The following is a 17,683-nucleotide window of genomic DNA, read 5'->3' as shown; positions in this document are numbered from 1 at the left end:
ATAACACACGATCAGAATTATCCAGAGCAAACAAAATGATCTCTTCAGTGTTTCTTCAATAACACACAATCAGAACTTATCCAGAGCAAACAAAAGGATATCTTCTGTGTTTCTTCAATAACACACAATCCAAATTATCCAGAGGGGTTTGATTCCACTCACCCAAGTGCAACGCGTAACGGGTAACAAGGCGCAGCTCCAAACAGTTCTCCACAGAAAGGTCCTGGAGAGAATATAGACCAGGAAACAGCAACGGGAAAAAAGCAGGCAAAGCAGTTGTATTCCAGAACGACCCGACAACGATAGCAAGAAGGTCTGTGTATATAAAGCCTTCAGGGGCGCTAATTACAAACTGTGACAGCTGCGTGATGAGATCGATACTTGCTCCAAAAGCGTCTGGCGGGGAATGCACCAATCAACACGGCACCTTAAAGGAACGGAGCGTGTGGCGGGGAACGGACCAAACCTCACACCCCCATTTTCAATGCATCATAACATATATGACATACATCAGGGCTCTACAGTGCAACCATATTACTCGCATTTGCCCCTAATAATATGTGTGTGCTAACCGGAAAAATCAATTACTCGCACAGTGTGCGAGTGAAAATTACAACCTCCGTCGTACTTTTTTCTCTCCGCTGCTAATCGTTCCAAAACTACAAGTCCCACATTGCACTCAAGCCAACGGTCCAATCACAGTAGAGTGACGTGACTGGTTTCAAGGGAAATAAAGGAAATGACCAATCGGAAGCTCTCATTTGCTTTTTTACTTCCGGACAGTCCGCCATTGCCCTAAGCGAGACTTTTCCGAGACAGTAACATTAAGTTAACTTATTCTAGTCTTACCAATAGCAATAGCTTTTAGAACACCTACTGTAGATGTATTGATAGCAATAGTAATATAACGTTAATGCTAGGGCTGGCCTACAAACCTTTTTTTGGCAATCGAAGCTTTGGGGCCGAGCTTCGATTTGATTTTTTTTTTTCATCTTATGTTGTGGGACTTGTACAGCACTTTGGTAAACGTTGTTGTTTTTAAATGTGCTCTATAAATAAATAATTAATTAATTAGCCCCTTTCGTGACTGTGACGCAGCCAACAAGGTTTCACTCGGCTGCCCTGCCTGGGTGCAGTGGGGCTGCTCTCACAGCCAACGACATGACATTACATAATTATGTTGCAACCTACGTCTATCAAGCAAACAATTATATAAATATTTATATGTAGTTAATAGAAACAAAGGCAGAATTCGACTTAATTAAGCACGTTTTATTAAGACATATTTTTATATGGTCGGGACACTTTAAAAAAGCAGCACAATGAACACAAATCTGTCCGACATAGTCTTAAATATCAAACGGCATTGCTTTGCTTCTTCGTCGACATGTCTGCTGCACATGTCCTTGTTGTTTTCAACAGATAATCTCCACGTGCTTGTTGTAGAGAGGTGGAGTCGAGGCGCCGCTTACTTTCGTTTCATTGGAATGGAGGCGGGAAGGCGCCACTTACTTTTGTTTCATTGGAATGGAGGCGCAAGATTTTGGAGGCAAACAAAAAATAAATACTTTTTTTTTTTTTTTTTTTTTTTAACTTCGATTTTTTTTTTATGTTCGAAGCTTGTGCCATCGAACGAAGCTTCGAAGTATTTAAGACAGCCCTAGTTAATGCAACAAAACGAATGCCTTGCTTTGTTAATCATAACGTTGATGCAGTAGCGTATGTCGTGTTGGCTGTAACTGACATGAGAATAGCAACACTGTGTACACATCAGGCCACGTGAGCGGATCGGCGCGGCCGAGAAATCCGCTCTTCGCTCTTTAAAGCTTGGTCCGCTCCGCTAATCGCTCATGTTGACCCCGCCCCCAAGTCGCTCTCCGCTCCCTCACCGCTCACCTTGAATCGAGCGCTCCCCGCTCCCCGCGCCAGATCGCTCTGCTTTTTTTTTATTTTTTTTGGAGCATGGTGTAAATGAGCTCAAACTACAACAGTCTACACCCCCTGGGCCCCTTAACAATTGTTTGTATTGAGCAGCATTGTAATTGTACCCATTCTGCAATGTTAAATAACGTTGTTTATCCATTCACTAGCTGTCATGCACTTGTCCTAATAAACTAACCTACACTGTAACACGCAACACTTTGATGAACATTGTTACTCAGCTGATAGAGTTATACCCTTCTTGCTGTCTTGTCGCACAGAACTTGTAAGTCGCTTTGGATAAAAGCGTCAGCTAAATGACTAAATGTAAATGTAAATGTAAATGTATTAAGCGATGATAGTTAGCCGAGCCACAATGCTATGGTCGCTGCCATTAACGTTAGCATGTAAGCTAACGACAACAACAATGGCGTCGATACTTTTCTAACAGGAGTGAGTGAAGGAGGAGGAGTGAAGCCTGAACAGGATATCACAGGTTCACCCTTCTCAATTCTCATTGGTTGAAAATGGCCTTCATGTTTGTACATCGCCATCTGTTGCTTTGGCATTGTACTACATGTATATTATTACATCAGTGTTAAACCACTGTGTGAGCGTCCCGGAGTGGATTGGAGCGGAGGAGAACTCTCGCTCCGGACGTCGCGCCGACCCATTTTAAAACCCACTCCTCGCTCACGTCAAAACCGCCCGCTCCGCTCCCCGCGCCGATCACGCTCCGATCCGCTCACATGGCCTGGTACACATTAAAATTGCGATTATAATCTATTCTAACATTTTCAAATCGATGCAGTTGAATTTTCCCCTTAGGATCGATGCATTGCGATGCATTGTTACACCCCCTACACCAAAGTCACTGGCCCACTGTGCGTGTGTGTGTGCTAACTTGGCTAGCGTTATCAACAGCAGAGGTGGGTAAAAGCGGTGTGACATAATTGGCAGAATCGACTGTCAATCAATGGTCTACCTGACACGCAAACTCATAAACAATGTTTCTGTACTGGAGGTGTACAGTATTTCAATAGGCAACCCTGAAAGGATTATTTTTCTAGAAGAGCAACACTAGCCAAAACATAGGCATTGTATGCATAAAAGGGGCAAAAGCTAAAGTTAAGGAAGACTCCAACATTTTGGGAAATTAGCTTATTTAACATCTTCCCTGGAGTTAGACAAGAAGATACATACCTTTTTTGTCTCTCTGCATGCATTAGGCTTAGGGAACGCCCGTGCCGTTAGCGTAGCTTAGCTTCATCACTGGAAGTGGGTCAGACCTTTACCCTGAAGTTCCCTACAGTCCCCTACAGTCACGAAATACACTCCAAATACAACTCCAAAACGTTCCTGTAAACATGTTGTGACCTGTGTATTTACCACATGGAGAAATAAAAAATAATTGAATTAGACATTTACGTTTTCTAAGCAAATATACTCTGAACTATTTTTTGCCGAACCACTCCTCTCTGGGCTCAGTGATTTCACGTCACCAGTGCTACTTTCTAACGTGAGGCCAGTGTTTGTTTACATTTTAATTTCATTCAAAGGATCCGAACCGATTGAAGTTTATTTACGTTAGAAAGTAGCACAGTGGGCCAGTGACTTTGGTGGTATGTGCTATTGCACAGATGTGTGTCCCGTTTGCACACGCACGCACAGTACAAATATACATTTATTTAAAAAAGAATTAAATAAACTCTGTTACTTGAAATATTTTCACTGTGCTTTTAAATATTTTTGTGTGCTCCTAAATTTCTTTGTGTGCTCCTAATTTTTTTCATTTAGGAGCACATGTGCTCCTTGGGGAAAAGGTTAGCGTAGAGCCCTGTACATGACATCGAGATAGACAGTACTGCTACATCTATACATTTATGACATACCAGATTTACAAATACAGTACTGTTTGTGATACAAGAAGAGTCTAAAAAAGAGAGTATACATTTGACGAAGAAACTGTACATTGGGGGAGCTCCCGTAGCTCACCGCATATCTCGGCGCTATTTCTGCGTCGGGGAAAACCGTGTTCGTCACGGATCTGGGGTACACGAGTTCGATTCCCGGACCCGCCGTATTTTCTCAGAAGGTCTTCCCCTGCTCTTCATCCCGTTTCAACCTGTTTCTGTCGGTTATGCTTGACCAGAAAAGCGATAAACACTAAAAAATTAAGTTTAAAAAAAAAGAAACTGTACATTGGAGGAGGTTGGTAGGTAGGAGATTGGTAGGTGGGGTGGAGGGGGGGTATTTCGTATAACACACTCCATGTGACCCCAGAACCTCAATGTAAATAAACCATAATCACCCTAAAAAAACAGTACTGTATTTGTAAATCTGGTATGTCATAAATGTATAGATGTAGCAGTACTGTCTATCTGTATGTCATGTATGTGTTACGATTCGGCATGACAGAAGAACCCAATATGCGGATTGACAGGATAAAGGAGATGGTGGTTGCTCTTCTCAACGGTGTTCTTTTAATATCAGAACTCAAGGCAGGAGCAAGGCAGGGATATATGCAATACAAAACAAACAGGCACTGCGGCACTGGCGCAAGTACAAACTCGGACTGAGACACAAAAAACAAAGATGACAAAACAGAATACTAATATAAATTACTGAGACTCAATACAACAGCAGAGCAAGGCAGACGACAGCAAGGTACAAACAGGAACGGGGAACACGGAGGTATGACGCCACACAGGAAGTGGGAACAGGACACACTAATATACTCAGACTAATTACAATGATTACAATGATAAACAGCTGGGGGAAGAAGGCACTAGAACTAATACAATACAACAATCATGGGACAAGGACTAGGCTAAATACAAAAACACAGAATAAGAATGCCAACAAGAAAACACTTAAAGAGACAACACTTGAATTAAAGACACTAATTGCCACAGTAGAATGTTATTGATTTGACCAAGCAAGACCAGTGTTGACTGCATTGTCTGCAGGTGACCGCTAGATGGCGGTATGACACCACTGTCAACTCTCTGCCTGGGGCATTCTCTCTCCCAGACATGAGCTGATCTGGGAGCGTGACAGTATGTCTGTAAACTTGTGCATAACGGAGTGTGGCTCTATAGCAGAGTAATTTTATATGAAGTTTGTAGTTAGATGGCATGCTTTGTAGCAAACTCCCTCTGCAAAAGGACACTGTCGCACGAAGCAATTTCACTGGATGTCCCGGACACAATGGAAGTATGGATATATTCGTAACGAATAATTAAAAATATATACAGTTAACTGGAATATGTTAGTTGTTTACACAATGTTGGATTATGTAATTGGTTTGTCATGACCCATTGTCAAAGCAATAATACATTGCGGAATTTATATGAAGTTTGTTGTTAGATGGCATGCTTTGAAGCAACCTCCATCTGCTTCTAGACACAGAGGCAACTTTTTTTTTTTTTTTCCTACTTTTTCTGCGGATGGTTTTGTGAATAAATCTCCATTATGCTTACTGTGTGTTTATTCTATAGCAATAAGGTTGGGTGAATTCGGCCATTGTATAAAAGACATTACATCACTTGAAGCCGTGTGTTATATGAATTAGATCATGCCTAGGGGGGTCTAACGACCCTCCGCTGCGCGTCGGGCCTAACAACCACCCCTAGGCATGATCTAATTCGTATAACACACTCCTGCGCGTGATGTAATGCTTAATTATGAGACCCTTTTTTCTTCCTGGTCACCTCCTCTCCACACTAAGGTAAACCTTTTTGGCACAAGTAAATGTTTCAAGCTCACAGAAACACCTGAAGCATAGTAGAAGGGATTTCATTCAGAGCGCGAGAGAGGGGTATGGAAGCTGGTGATATGAGTTTGAATGAAATTGGTTTTGATGGATTTGATGACGTGGACGTGACTTGAGAAAAGTGAATGAGCAATTGCAAGCCTTTGACGTTTTGATGAATGAATTTGAGAAAATGCATTTATCTGTTCAAGCACTGTTATCTGATGATGAACAAGAGGGTGATGAACATGCCTGGTATAAACCAAAGGTTAATCAATTCAATGCATGTATGGATGATGTCCGAAACAGATTAAAACCTGATTAATAGTGAAACTGTTAATAGCCTCCAAGCCTCTCTGACACCGTTATTTTGGGGGTCGCGCCTTGAACACTTTGGGAACCATGTATTTATATAGTACATGATACATAACCGCATACAGTACAGATATCCTCATAAGTATCTATTAATTCGTATAAATTAGATACTTTTTGGGCTTGTTTTTATCTACTTATTCTGAAAGAGTTGAACTAATTATTTTCGCTAGCAAGATCTCATTCGATTATTCATTCCATTAAGCCTACTGCCAGCAGGCACATTTAAAGAAATATAATCTGATTGATTGGGGTAATGAGGGACTTAAAATTAGCCTATAGATATGCATTTAACTTGTCGGCGAGGCTATTGATCCGTAGCGTACCCATTCTGCAATCTGTTCAATCAATCAATCAATGTTGTTAGAAAATCAGGATTTCGGCGATCGACATCTGCTGCCTTTTCAGGTGAGGCGGCCGCGCCTGATTATCCTGAGTACTCAAGTCTGGTTCGAATTAACAAGAGTGAATCAGCCTTCGAGGAACAGGGATAGCCTGGTTTCAATCATCGGGTTAATTGAATCTCGCTAATGGGACTTTTGATCGACTTAGTTTAACCAGGTACGGTTAGGGCCCAGGTTAGGTTTTCACATGTGCCAAATCAAATAATATCATGGGTGAGAAGGTTACAACATTCCACATAAACAAATCAAGTACATAACCATGTCAATTAAAGAAGATAAATGTGTTTGTTTATGTCAAATAAAAGTCCTCATTAGTGTTGTTCTGTTGTTCACTTCGCACTTCAAATGTCACAGAAAACTGCCAATTCTAATATTGACAAAATGTTGGCTGTAAAGTTCAAATCAGACTGATACCAATTGTGTGTTTTAAAGCCCATATCAGCCAACACCGATTGTCTGCCAATATATCTGTGCATATAATTCATACAGGCTTAAAATGTTACAAGTTTGAAAGATAACCATTTCATGTCTTGAATTCTGTGCCGATATTAATGACGTTTAGGAAATGCAATCCTGATTTAGGATTGTGCTCATGTCTCAGATGAATACTGAGTAGTGATAGACAGATTCATTGGGCCGTCTAGCATTTTGAGATAATGACCACATCCGTCTGGCCGATTACCCAAAATGTTAGTGCTCTCCCTTGTTATTATTAAGCGAGTGTCAACCGAATAACAAAATATCTATTTTCTGATTACCTGTGGACAATTTATTTAGTTTGACACATTTGTTGATATAATAATAATAATATAATTATTATAATAATATAATAAGTTGAGTGCAGAGGGGACAAGGGATGATGGGAAGAAATCGATACAGCGACCTGTTCGCTGTATACAAACATACCTTGTTCGAGCCAATCAGCAATACCAACTGAGACACGTGACTAAGTTGCCCTATAGGCATAAAAAAATATATTGTTTGGTTCCTGTTGGTTGTCAGTTAAGGCCATGGGTAGGTAGGGAATTTATTTTATTTTTTATTTTATTTTTTCCCACGGCGACTATGGATAGGGAATTTCTTTATTTAATTAAAATGTTCACGACAACATGGATGCATGTACTCTGCCAGCATGTTTAATATCCATAATACTAAAGGTTTGACTAAGATTTGTATTAAACTTTATTGTAAAAAAAAATATATATATATATATATATATATATTAAAAAAATATATATATTTAACTCATAAAATAAATTGGGTCGCACCTAAATCGGCAGGGTCGGTCGGCAACCGGAACCAAACCATTTTTTCTTTTAGGCCCTACCCGCGCAAGCTGCTGCGCAAAAGAAATATGATGGGGGGCTCTATGGAGAAACCATGACACCCCCCTGATGGCTGGATGTGATTTTGCCAAATCAGCATGGCTGTGAGTGTGAGTCTTTCACCTTTTACATATTATTTTATATAATTATCATGTTTAGATCGCTAGCATGGCTAACAAATGCAAATATATTGTAGTCTGCCCCGTTGTTATGACCAGGATTGCGTTAATTTTGCCCCACTGAGTCAGCGAACAGGTCTATAGTATCGCAACATTTTGTGTGGTGATATTGCTCGACAATCCCATTTTGCTGCAATACAAATTATTGAAGTGAGATGAACAGACTGAAAACTGTATCTTATTAGATAAAACACGATGTTGTATATATTTATATTGCAGATGTTAACTAAGTTTGCCATTTGTGACATAATTTGCAGTTGAAAAAAGGTAAAAAACCACAATATATCGCAAAATATCGTATCATGACTCTCAAGTATCGCGATAATATGTTATTGTGGGGCCTCTGGTGAGAAAAGTGCACATTTCTTTCAATAATTTTTATATTTGCCTGTGATTCTTGAGTGAATAATATGGTATTGTGCTAAATTAATATTTAAAGATATATTTTAAAAAGTATTTTATCAGATGCAAAAATAATAAACATTGCCCATTGAAAAAACACATATCGGTCGACCACTACTCCTGAGATACACAGGCCCTGATATTTTACTCTCAGATTGATAAAATCATTATCAAGTTATAGGCCTATGTAGTGCACAATATCACTGCTACGTATCCAGTAGCAAGTGTCTCTTGAGTGACATTGAGTTACGAAAGAAGAATCTGGTGAAAAGGATGGCCAATAAAACGACCAAACGGCCAAACAGATAAGAAAAACTGCCCTGATTAATACAAACTTGATAACGCACCACAATGAACAGTATCTCTAGTGCTGCCCACTACAAGGTTGAGGCAGCGCTGCACCGCTGATGTAAAGAACATTTTGTATGAGCTGAACTTGCATTAGACAAAGGAACTCCTCATGGGGTTCAGGCTGACCCTGAAACACAGCTATCTGTCAAAAGTGTAAAAGTTGAGCAGGTCGGCACGGTTCGGTTGCCCGGTGGGGGACATTCCTCAGCTTATAGCTTCAACAAGAGCACAAATCATACTCTATGTACAGGACAGAACGATAGATTGACATTTACACAAGGTTATCATCTCGTACCTGAAGACCAGCTACACACTGCATCTGCTACATTGAGCTGTAAGTGGGGGGGGGGGGGGGGGGGGGTTGTTTAGTTTTTTTAAACAAGTGTTAAATAGCTCTACATTCCAACAGCCATCACTAATAATGATGTGTTTGGTCAGTAACACGGGTCTCCCAATCCCTCCACTCTGCAGTAAAGAAAATAGATTTTCTGGTATCCTGTTCCCACTCTATCCAATCAGGAGAGAGAACCCTAGATATTTTTACTTAAAACTAGTTTTTATTTCCTATTTCTTTTTGCAGTGTGGAATTCTCTCTCCTGATTGGATAAATTGGGAATGTAGACATTTGGCTGTCGGAGTGTAGACATTTATTTTAACCAATAAATACCACTCACAGTGCCTTTAACTAACACGACTCTCATCCCTGGCATGTGATGGAGAAGAGGCTGGCAGTATAACAAGCAGAGGAGAGGGGCTGAGATCTTAGCTCCAAACTCTGCAAGCACGCTGCGTTGTCCAGGCTTGGGGGAAAATATGGTATGACTCACAAGGAAGGAGGAAAGACTACTAAATCGTTTCTAACGTCTCCCACAACATACAGAGTTGGTCGGTTGGTTGCAAATCCTGCCCTGCAGGCAGAGATATACGCAACGCCCGAACGGAGCGCCAGGAAGGGCAGCGTTATCCCCCACAGCAATTCCTCTGCTCAACCTCGACGTGCCCACTGAACCAGAGCCCCGCAGCACATTCTCCGCCTTTCAAGTTCACAAACTAAACTATAATGGCCGGACTTGACTGCATAAAATGCATGGGGGGAAAGTAAGTGTCAAAGTGTGTTGACTCAAAGAAGACAAACGTCCTAGTCATCGACGTCAGACGTTTACATTGTTTTAATAATAACCACTCTTAATTAAGTTACTGTTCCTGACAAAGGTTGGATGGGTAGTTGGGTACGTTATTATGTCAAATGTTCTTGGAAAATAAAGAGGTTACTTTCCTTCCTATATCTACATTGTTGTGTTTTTTTTTTTTGCTAAAGTGGGAATAATATTATGTTCTTGCTGACTATACAGTTAATTGTCATTGTGGACAATAAAGCTAATTTAAATGAATCTAATCAGATCTGGGCTATAATTGTGTAATAAGAGTTTTTTTTCTAATGCACTCGACTGGTCTAAATTATATCTTTATTTTCTCCATTGTGCCATATTGTCTTTTCACAGGGAGTCCAAGGTGAACAAAGAAAGTCCAACATGATCAAAGGGAGTTCAACATGAACAAATGGAGTCCAATGTGATTCTGTGAACCAACGTGAACAAATAGAGTCCAATGTGAACCAACGTGAACAAAGAGAGTTCAACATGAACAAAGAGAGTCCAACGTGAGCAAACAGAGTCCAAGGTGAACAAAGATAGTCCAACGTGAACAGAGAGTCCAAGGTGAACAAAGAGAGTCCAAGGTGAACAAAGAGAGTCCAATGTGAACGGCCCAATATTGAGTGAATCATTGAAAGGTATTAGAGATTCCAATTAACAATGTGGGAGATGGGTGGTGGTCACTAGATTGGGAAGTGTGCTCTCATACATTTCCTCTTGTCCAGGCTCTCTCTCTCTCTCTCTCTCTCTCTCTCTCTCTCTCTCTCTCTCTCTCTCTCTCTCTCTCTCTCTCTCTCTCTCTCTCTCTCTCTCTCTCTCTCTCTCTCTCTCTCTCTCTCTCTCACACTGCTCATTACGCTTGAGGGCTGTGTGTGCCAAACTGATCGCCAAGATCTAGGCGCATTTTATATTGATGGTGGTGGGGCAACTGCGGATGCGCACACTTTGTCAAACGATGCTTTAGGCCTACATGATAATAATGTACTTACACTGCTATTCTGCCCAGACCAGTGCACCATGGCTTGGTTGTGAGACGAATCTCCGGTCAGTGCGAAGGTTGAACTGCTGAGTTTGAGCTCGACCTGTCTCGAACCAGCCGTTCTCCGGTCCTCGCCGCTCCAGCGTAATTCGGACCGTGCCACTCTGCGTCCGGCCGGCGCGGCGATGCCCTCTCGCGGGTTCCTCGGCCGCAGCGGCTCCTGGCTCGGCGCTGAACCGGAGAACTTGACTTTATCATCCCCCGAGAACACAGCCGGGCTGCTGCTCCTCCTCACTCGCTGCTCGTGTCGTATGGCAGAGGTTATTAAACGTGAGCGAGCTTTTCCGACACCTGTTTTCAGCTGGCCGTTCGTTCGGAGGTCTGAAACTTTCATCTGGGGCAGGGTAAACTTATTGTCACCTGCGGACATTCCTCCTTCTGAACGTGGCATGTCGGTATTCCGTTTTCGATTTGGATGGATGTATTCCCCTCGGTCCAGACCAGCGGACTCGGCTGCGTAATCAACCTGCCGAGTTTCGGCACTTGCGGAATTGAACCTCACTGGCCCGTCGCCGTCTCCATGTCCAAAAACTTCCGCTGCGGACCCTACTGTTGCGAATTCACTCAAGTCCATTTGCACCAGTAATTCCCGTGCACGCCACGTACCGTCCGGGTGGCAAGATCTGCAAGTTATCTCTGGCTTGACGGCGAGAAAGAAAGACAGTATATTCAAAAACACAAACCAAAGCGCACCGTGCCACTTTGGGCAAAAGATGCCCCCCGTCGCCATCGTAATGGCAACTAAAGACAGATGCTCTGGATGCGAGTCCCGTTCCTTCCCTGTTCTCTCTGCCTGTGTGGCTCGGGTGGATGTGCGACTAGTGGAACAGCTTCGGCAAGTTGTAGCGCGTTCAAATGCCGTGTTGCAAAAAGTGCGGAGGCGAAGTGGTCCAAGTTGAAGGGTTTGATCGGAGGAAGCCCCGCGCGCGCAGAGGGAGGAGCTGAGGAGCCTGACGACACGGGGACGTTTCTTATTGCGACTATTTATTCGCATATGGGTTTTTTGGAAAAATAAAACCAGTTATTTATCAATTGTCCAGTTGTACTGTCTCGTTATATAATTAAACTAGGCCAATTGGGATTCACATTGCATCATTGTATACATTTAAAGGGGGCATTATTATGGAACGAGTTTTGCCTAGTATTTGCATGGATTTGGCAGTCTGAAATGTTATTTGGGGAAAGATGACATTCCTTGCCGTTTGGACAGGGTTTGAAGTCTTCAAAATACTAAACAAGCTGTTCAGAATTGCGTATCCATGTCATGTCATGTCAGTGGGATGGATTACTTTTGATTATCTGTGCTTTTTGGAGCCAGGAACACTGCCTACCTATGCACTGCCCAGTTTGTAAACGTGTGGGGCACCCAGGCAGGGAAGGAAATAATGCTAGTTGTACAAACCACCAAAACGGTGTTCTCAATAAGCCTACAAGGGAAGAAAAAGGTGCTTCACTTTGTGTTATATTAGACTATAGTTTCTTTGCACACACAAAAAAATGTCCACAACTTCAAGGAAGTCGTATACAATTGTTGAACTATCATTCCGGCTTTACAAATGTATGCATATAGGTTATTCAATCGTCCAGAAAAGTATATTGCAAATCAAATCTTAATTACAGATGTGTTGATGTGAATTCACCTATGATATTCTCACAAATCATGTAATCCAATAATCGAATACCATACATACACGCACCACTGGTAACTACTGACTTGTGAATCTTTTAATATTTTTTGTATTCAATAAATGCAAACCCCGAATGGAGAAGGAGACAATTAAAACGGATAAATAAGTACGTCATCATGATTTATTTGAGTCGTTGCCGCTCTTTTCACAATCTATAGGAAAGACGCACGAGCCTTCTCATCCCTGTCTCCCCAACGGCGGCGCAGGGGCCCGCAGTGTCGCCGCAACGAACGCAGTGGAAGTTCAGCTCCTGTGTTATGCTTAGCTGCTCTCCGTTTTTTTTAATGACTTGACATCGGGGAATGGTTGTTACTGCTGATGAGCATTTACATGCACAGGAGGATATACAAATGGCGGCAAACGACTACAACAGCTGGCTTTCAGCGAGGGGGGGGGGGGGGGGGGGGGTTCTGTGGGAATGAGAGATGGATATATCACTCTGCATGCGAGGAAAACAATAATCTGCCGAATTAAGGTGTATGGGGTCGGGGGTTATATGATATCATATATAGGCCTATATCTAAATCATATTGATGGCTGGTATATAGCTATAGATCCCCACACTCTGGAATATATCCATCCCCCTCTGTAGGCCAAAGAGTTAATTCCCAGCCATGTCCTACCAGAGACGTTAAAGATGATAAGTGCAGCCTCTTTCCATGGCATACGGCATTAAGCAGACATATTGGATTGGATTAATGATGCTGCGATAGACAGGATATAGGAGACACTTATCAAGTGGTTCCCTGGTGTATGCATGTGTGTGTGTTGCATGCATGCCTCTCTGTGTGTGTGTGTGTGTGTGTGTGTACGTGTGTCTATGCCTCTGTGTGTGTGTGTGTGTGGGTCTGTCTGTCTGTCTGTCTGTCTGTCTGTCTGTCTGTCTGTCTGTCTGTCTGTCTGTCTGTCTGTCTGTCTGTCTGTCTGTCTGTCTGTCTGTCTGTCTGTCCTGTCTGTCTGTCTGTCTGTCCGTCCGTGTGTGTGTGTGTGTGTGTGTGTGTGTGTGTGTGTGTGTGTGTGTGTGTGTGTGTGTGTGTGTGTGTGTGTGTGTGTGTGTGTGTGTGGTGTCTCTCTCCCCATCAACTTCTCTCCCACCACACAATCCATTCACAGGGAATCAATGTTCTGTCAATAGCAGAAATGGATTCTCAAGGGTGTCGCAGAATAAGATATTCGGGCCCAGAGTTGTCTGATTTGTATCAGAGTAATGTAACGTTATGCTCTCAGACTATGAATGCAAACAACAAGTTTAGTGGGCCTTGGAAATGGATAATGGAACAATATTGGACAAAATTTTCATATATAGAATAGAATAGATCCTTATTGTCATTGTTACAGTTGTTACAACGAAATATAAAAATGCAACCCTAGGTGCTAGTAAAAATATAAAAACAGTCCTAAACACAGTATTAAATATAAAAACAGGGGTGGGGGATAAATAACATTAACATAAACAGGGGGGTGTAAAAGGGAGACTGTTGTTTTAAAATTTAGCTGAGTTTAGTGCACATATGGCCCTGGGATAAAATCTAAACTTCAGTCTGTTAGTCCGAGTGGGCATGATGCTGAAACGCCTGCCCGAGCGCAGCCGCACGAGGTGCTTGTTGCCCGGGTGGTGTGGGTCCTTCAGTATTTTTACTGCTTTTTTGAGGCAGCGGGAGTTGTATAGTCCCTCCAGTGAGGGGAGGGGGCAGCCGATAATCTTCTGGGCCAAGTTGACGACCCTCTGGAGCGCCTTCCTCTCTGCGGCTGTGCAGCTGAGGAACCACACATTTATGCAGTAGGTGAGGATGCTTTCCACGGGAGCAGCGGTAAAAAGACACAAGCAGGTCTTGTCTGAGGTGGTAGTTTCTCAGTACTCTCAGGAAGTAGAGTCTCTGCTGTGCCTTTTTCACTATCGCCGTGGTGTTGATTCTCCAGGTCAGGTCATCCTCCAGGTGGACACCCAGGAACTTGATGACCGAGACTATCTCTACACATCCCCCGTCGACATACAGGGGCTGTATGTCGGTCTTCTTCCTCCTGTAGTCCACGATCATCTCCTGGGTCTTTAGCTTGTTCAGCTGTAGGTTGTTATCCTTGCACAGGGCTGACAGCTGCTCTATTTCATCGCGATACGCTGTCTCGTCACCTTTTGTGATGCAGCCCACCACGGTGGTGTCGTCAGCGAACTTGATGATGGTGTTGCTGGGGTGGACTGCGGTGAAGTTGTGTGTATAAATAGAGTAAAAAAGGGGACTCAGCACGCAGCCCTGGGGGGATCCGGTGCTGAGGCTGATGGCTGTGGAGGTGTGGGGGCCTATTCTGACCCTCTGGGGGCTGTCAGAGAGGAAGTCCTTAGACCACCGGCAGAGGGGATGGTTTAGTCCAAGGTCCATGAGTTTGGGCACTAGTCTGTCAGGCAGGATGGTGTTAAATGCAGAACTAAAGTCCACGAAGAGCAGCCGTGCATAGCCAAAAACGTGGAAGTTGAGTACGGCCAGGGGCGTAACTATGGGGGGGGGGGGTCCCCGGGAAAAGTCCCCTGCATGATTTCAGAATGCACTTATTGTCCCCCCCCACGTTTTTACCGTCCAAAGATAATACATGCACGCGACCGCGCGGCCAGCACTGTGACTCGCTACAGTACTCGTCTTTGCATAATAATAGCGTCCATGTAGTACATGTAGTGATTGTTAATTGTACATAATTCACCCACGGAACTATTGTTAGGAACAAGAGAAGAATCTTCTATCCCCAGGCCATCAGGCTGCTCAACGAACAATAAACACTATGCAACAACCATCAAATGCACACAGCACACACACCCACACGCACACACTCACTTTAAACAAACAACACACTGCAGCACCCACTCTCCACACTTTAGATCACCTAAACACACTTTATATTTATTGGTAAAGGATTTGCACTACAACTCGTACACCTTACTGTAAATTGTACCTAAATTGTACCTCATCCCATTTCTGCTTTGCACTATATAGTATTGTATATTAGTACATTGCATAGTATATTGTATATTGTATGGTAACTCAGTTACTTCTATTCTGCATCGAACATTGTACATATGTCTATACTGAACACTGTGACCTCTATTTTTACTTCTATTTTACATGCTATACTATTTTATTTCATACTTATTTTGTCTAGCACAGTCTCTGGAGCGTAACAGTAAGAAGCATTTTGTATAAAAGTATTCTGTACTTCTGTATGACAACTATTAAAGAAACTTGAAACTTGAAACTTGAAGAGTTCCGCCCGAACATTATACCTGGTGGCACTACCTGCCATCCCAGGTCAGTCGACTGCAAGCAACGTAGTTGCGAGCGAACGCTTGCAAAAATTTGTTAAAAAAAAAAAAAAAACGTCTTTGATAGCTTCTTTGCAACGAGGAAATACCAACTGATGAGCCAGAAGAGGAGCCTACGACCTATAAAGCTTATTTTAATAAACAGGAGACATACTTATAATATGGGTTTATCGCAACAGGTGACTCTCGCGTGTTGACATGGCAACACGAGGTAATGACGCAACTGTGTTCAAGTCGCAGAAGATAAAGTAGTTGCATTCAACGCGAGTGGACATTTGACATGTTTCAAAGTTGGGATTTTGGAGGATCCGAAACAATGGGCAGGGCTGCATTATGGTGAGTTGTGTTTTAATAATAATAATAATAATACATTTGATTTATAATACACCTGCCGAGGTGCTGCAAATCAAATGCTCACCCTACTGATCTGTTCATATGTTATAATAATAATAATAATAATAATAATAATAATAATAATAATAATAATAATAATAATAATAATAATAATAATAATAATAATAATAATAATAATAATAATAATAATAATAATAATAATAATACATTCGATTTATAATACACCCGCCGAGGTGCTGCAAATCAAATGCCCACCCTACTGATCTGTTCATGTGTTATAATAATAATAATACATTCGATTTATAATGCGAGCACCTGCATTAAAATCAAATGACTGATCTGTTCATGTGTTATGCACCCGAGAGGCACTTTATAATAGAAAAAAGACAGTGCAAACATGTATATGTCGCTTACAGTTTATTATGCCTATGCAGCTCGTTTATTTTGACAGAGTTAAACATTTTTCACTATCATTATATTAAATTAGCGGACGTGGAGCCGGACAAGCCCTGGCTCCACGATGACCACCTCTTACAAGAGGCGCCACCGCCTGGGAAAATGCGTATTGCACACCTGGTGTTAGAAAAAAAATTAGGTAGAACATCGGTCACTGACCACGCCCCCTAATCTGTCCCCCGCACCACTAGCAACAGAGTTACGCCACTGAGTACGGCCCCTGCATGGCTGACATGTTTTCAGGGACCCTGACCACAATTCAGACCAGCTGATTGAAATCCTTCTCAGCGCAATGTGTTGGGTCACAACTCTTCTTTTTCAGACACTCACTAATAAGGAATGACAGTCTACTTGAAATACAGTTATTGACGATTTTTTGAAAAATCCATATTGCGGTCTGTGTCTGACACATCAGATGACACGTGTCAAAGCATATTGTGAGACTTCATCTAAGTCACCTATTAAAGAGGCACTTCACCGAAAAGCAACAGCGAATCTATTTCACTACATCCACACTGTGATTATTGTATTGTAAACGAGAGCTATTTTATTGTTGTATCAAACAGGGAAGAAAGACTGTCCGGTTTTAAACTGTGTGGGTATTTACATTTACATTTAGTCATTTAGCTGACGCTTTTATCCAAAGCGACTTACAAGTTCTGTATGACAAGTCATCGAAGGGTACAATTGATTGATTGATTGAAAAGTTTATTAACAGATTGCAGAATGGGTACAGTACAGTACAGCTCAATACATACAATTGTTAAGAGGATGCAGACCTGAGAAAGACTTTCGTCTTGTTTCCATCAGGGTCCCCCATTTTCAATTCATCATATGACACACATGACATACAGATAGACAGTACTGCTACATCTATACATTTATGACATACCAGATTTTCAAATACAGTACTGTTTGTGATACTAAAAAAATCCAGAAGAAGAGTATATACATTTGACATAGAAACTGTGCATT

General features: G+C 42.1%; 1 protein-coding gene across 1 annotated transcript in view; it reads right to left on the bottom strand.

Annotated features, from left to right (window-relative positions):
• Positions 1-11,291, bottom strand: part of sorcs1 (sortilin-related VPS10 domain containing receptor 1) — a gene marked incomplete at both ends in the record, with an annotated part of 670,421 nt that extends 659,130 nt beyond the window's left edge. The window contains one exon of the mRNA XM_084318344.1: positions 10,851-11,291. Within this exon, the coding sequence (XP_084174470.1) occupies positions 10,851-11,291 (441 nt within the window). The remainder of the gene's footprint in view (positions 1-10,850) is intronic.
• Between the last annotated feature and the right edge of the window lie 6,392 nt (positions 11,292-17,683).

The sequence above is a fragment of the Notolepis coatsorum genome (genome assembly GCF_963971535.1).
Source record: "Notolepis coatsorum genome assembly, chromosome: 7".
Taxonomy (NCBI): domain Eukaryota; kingdom Metazoa; phylum Chordata; class Actinopteri; order Aulopiformes; family Paralepididae; genus Notolepis; species Notolepis coatsorum.
This window is presented reverse-complemented; position numbering and strand designations above follow the sequence as displayed.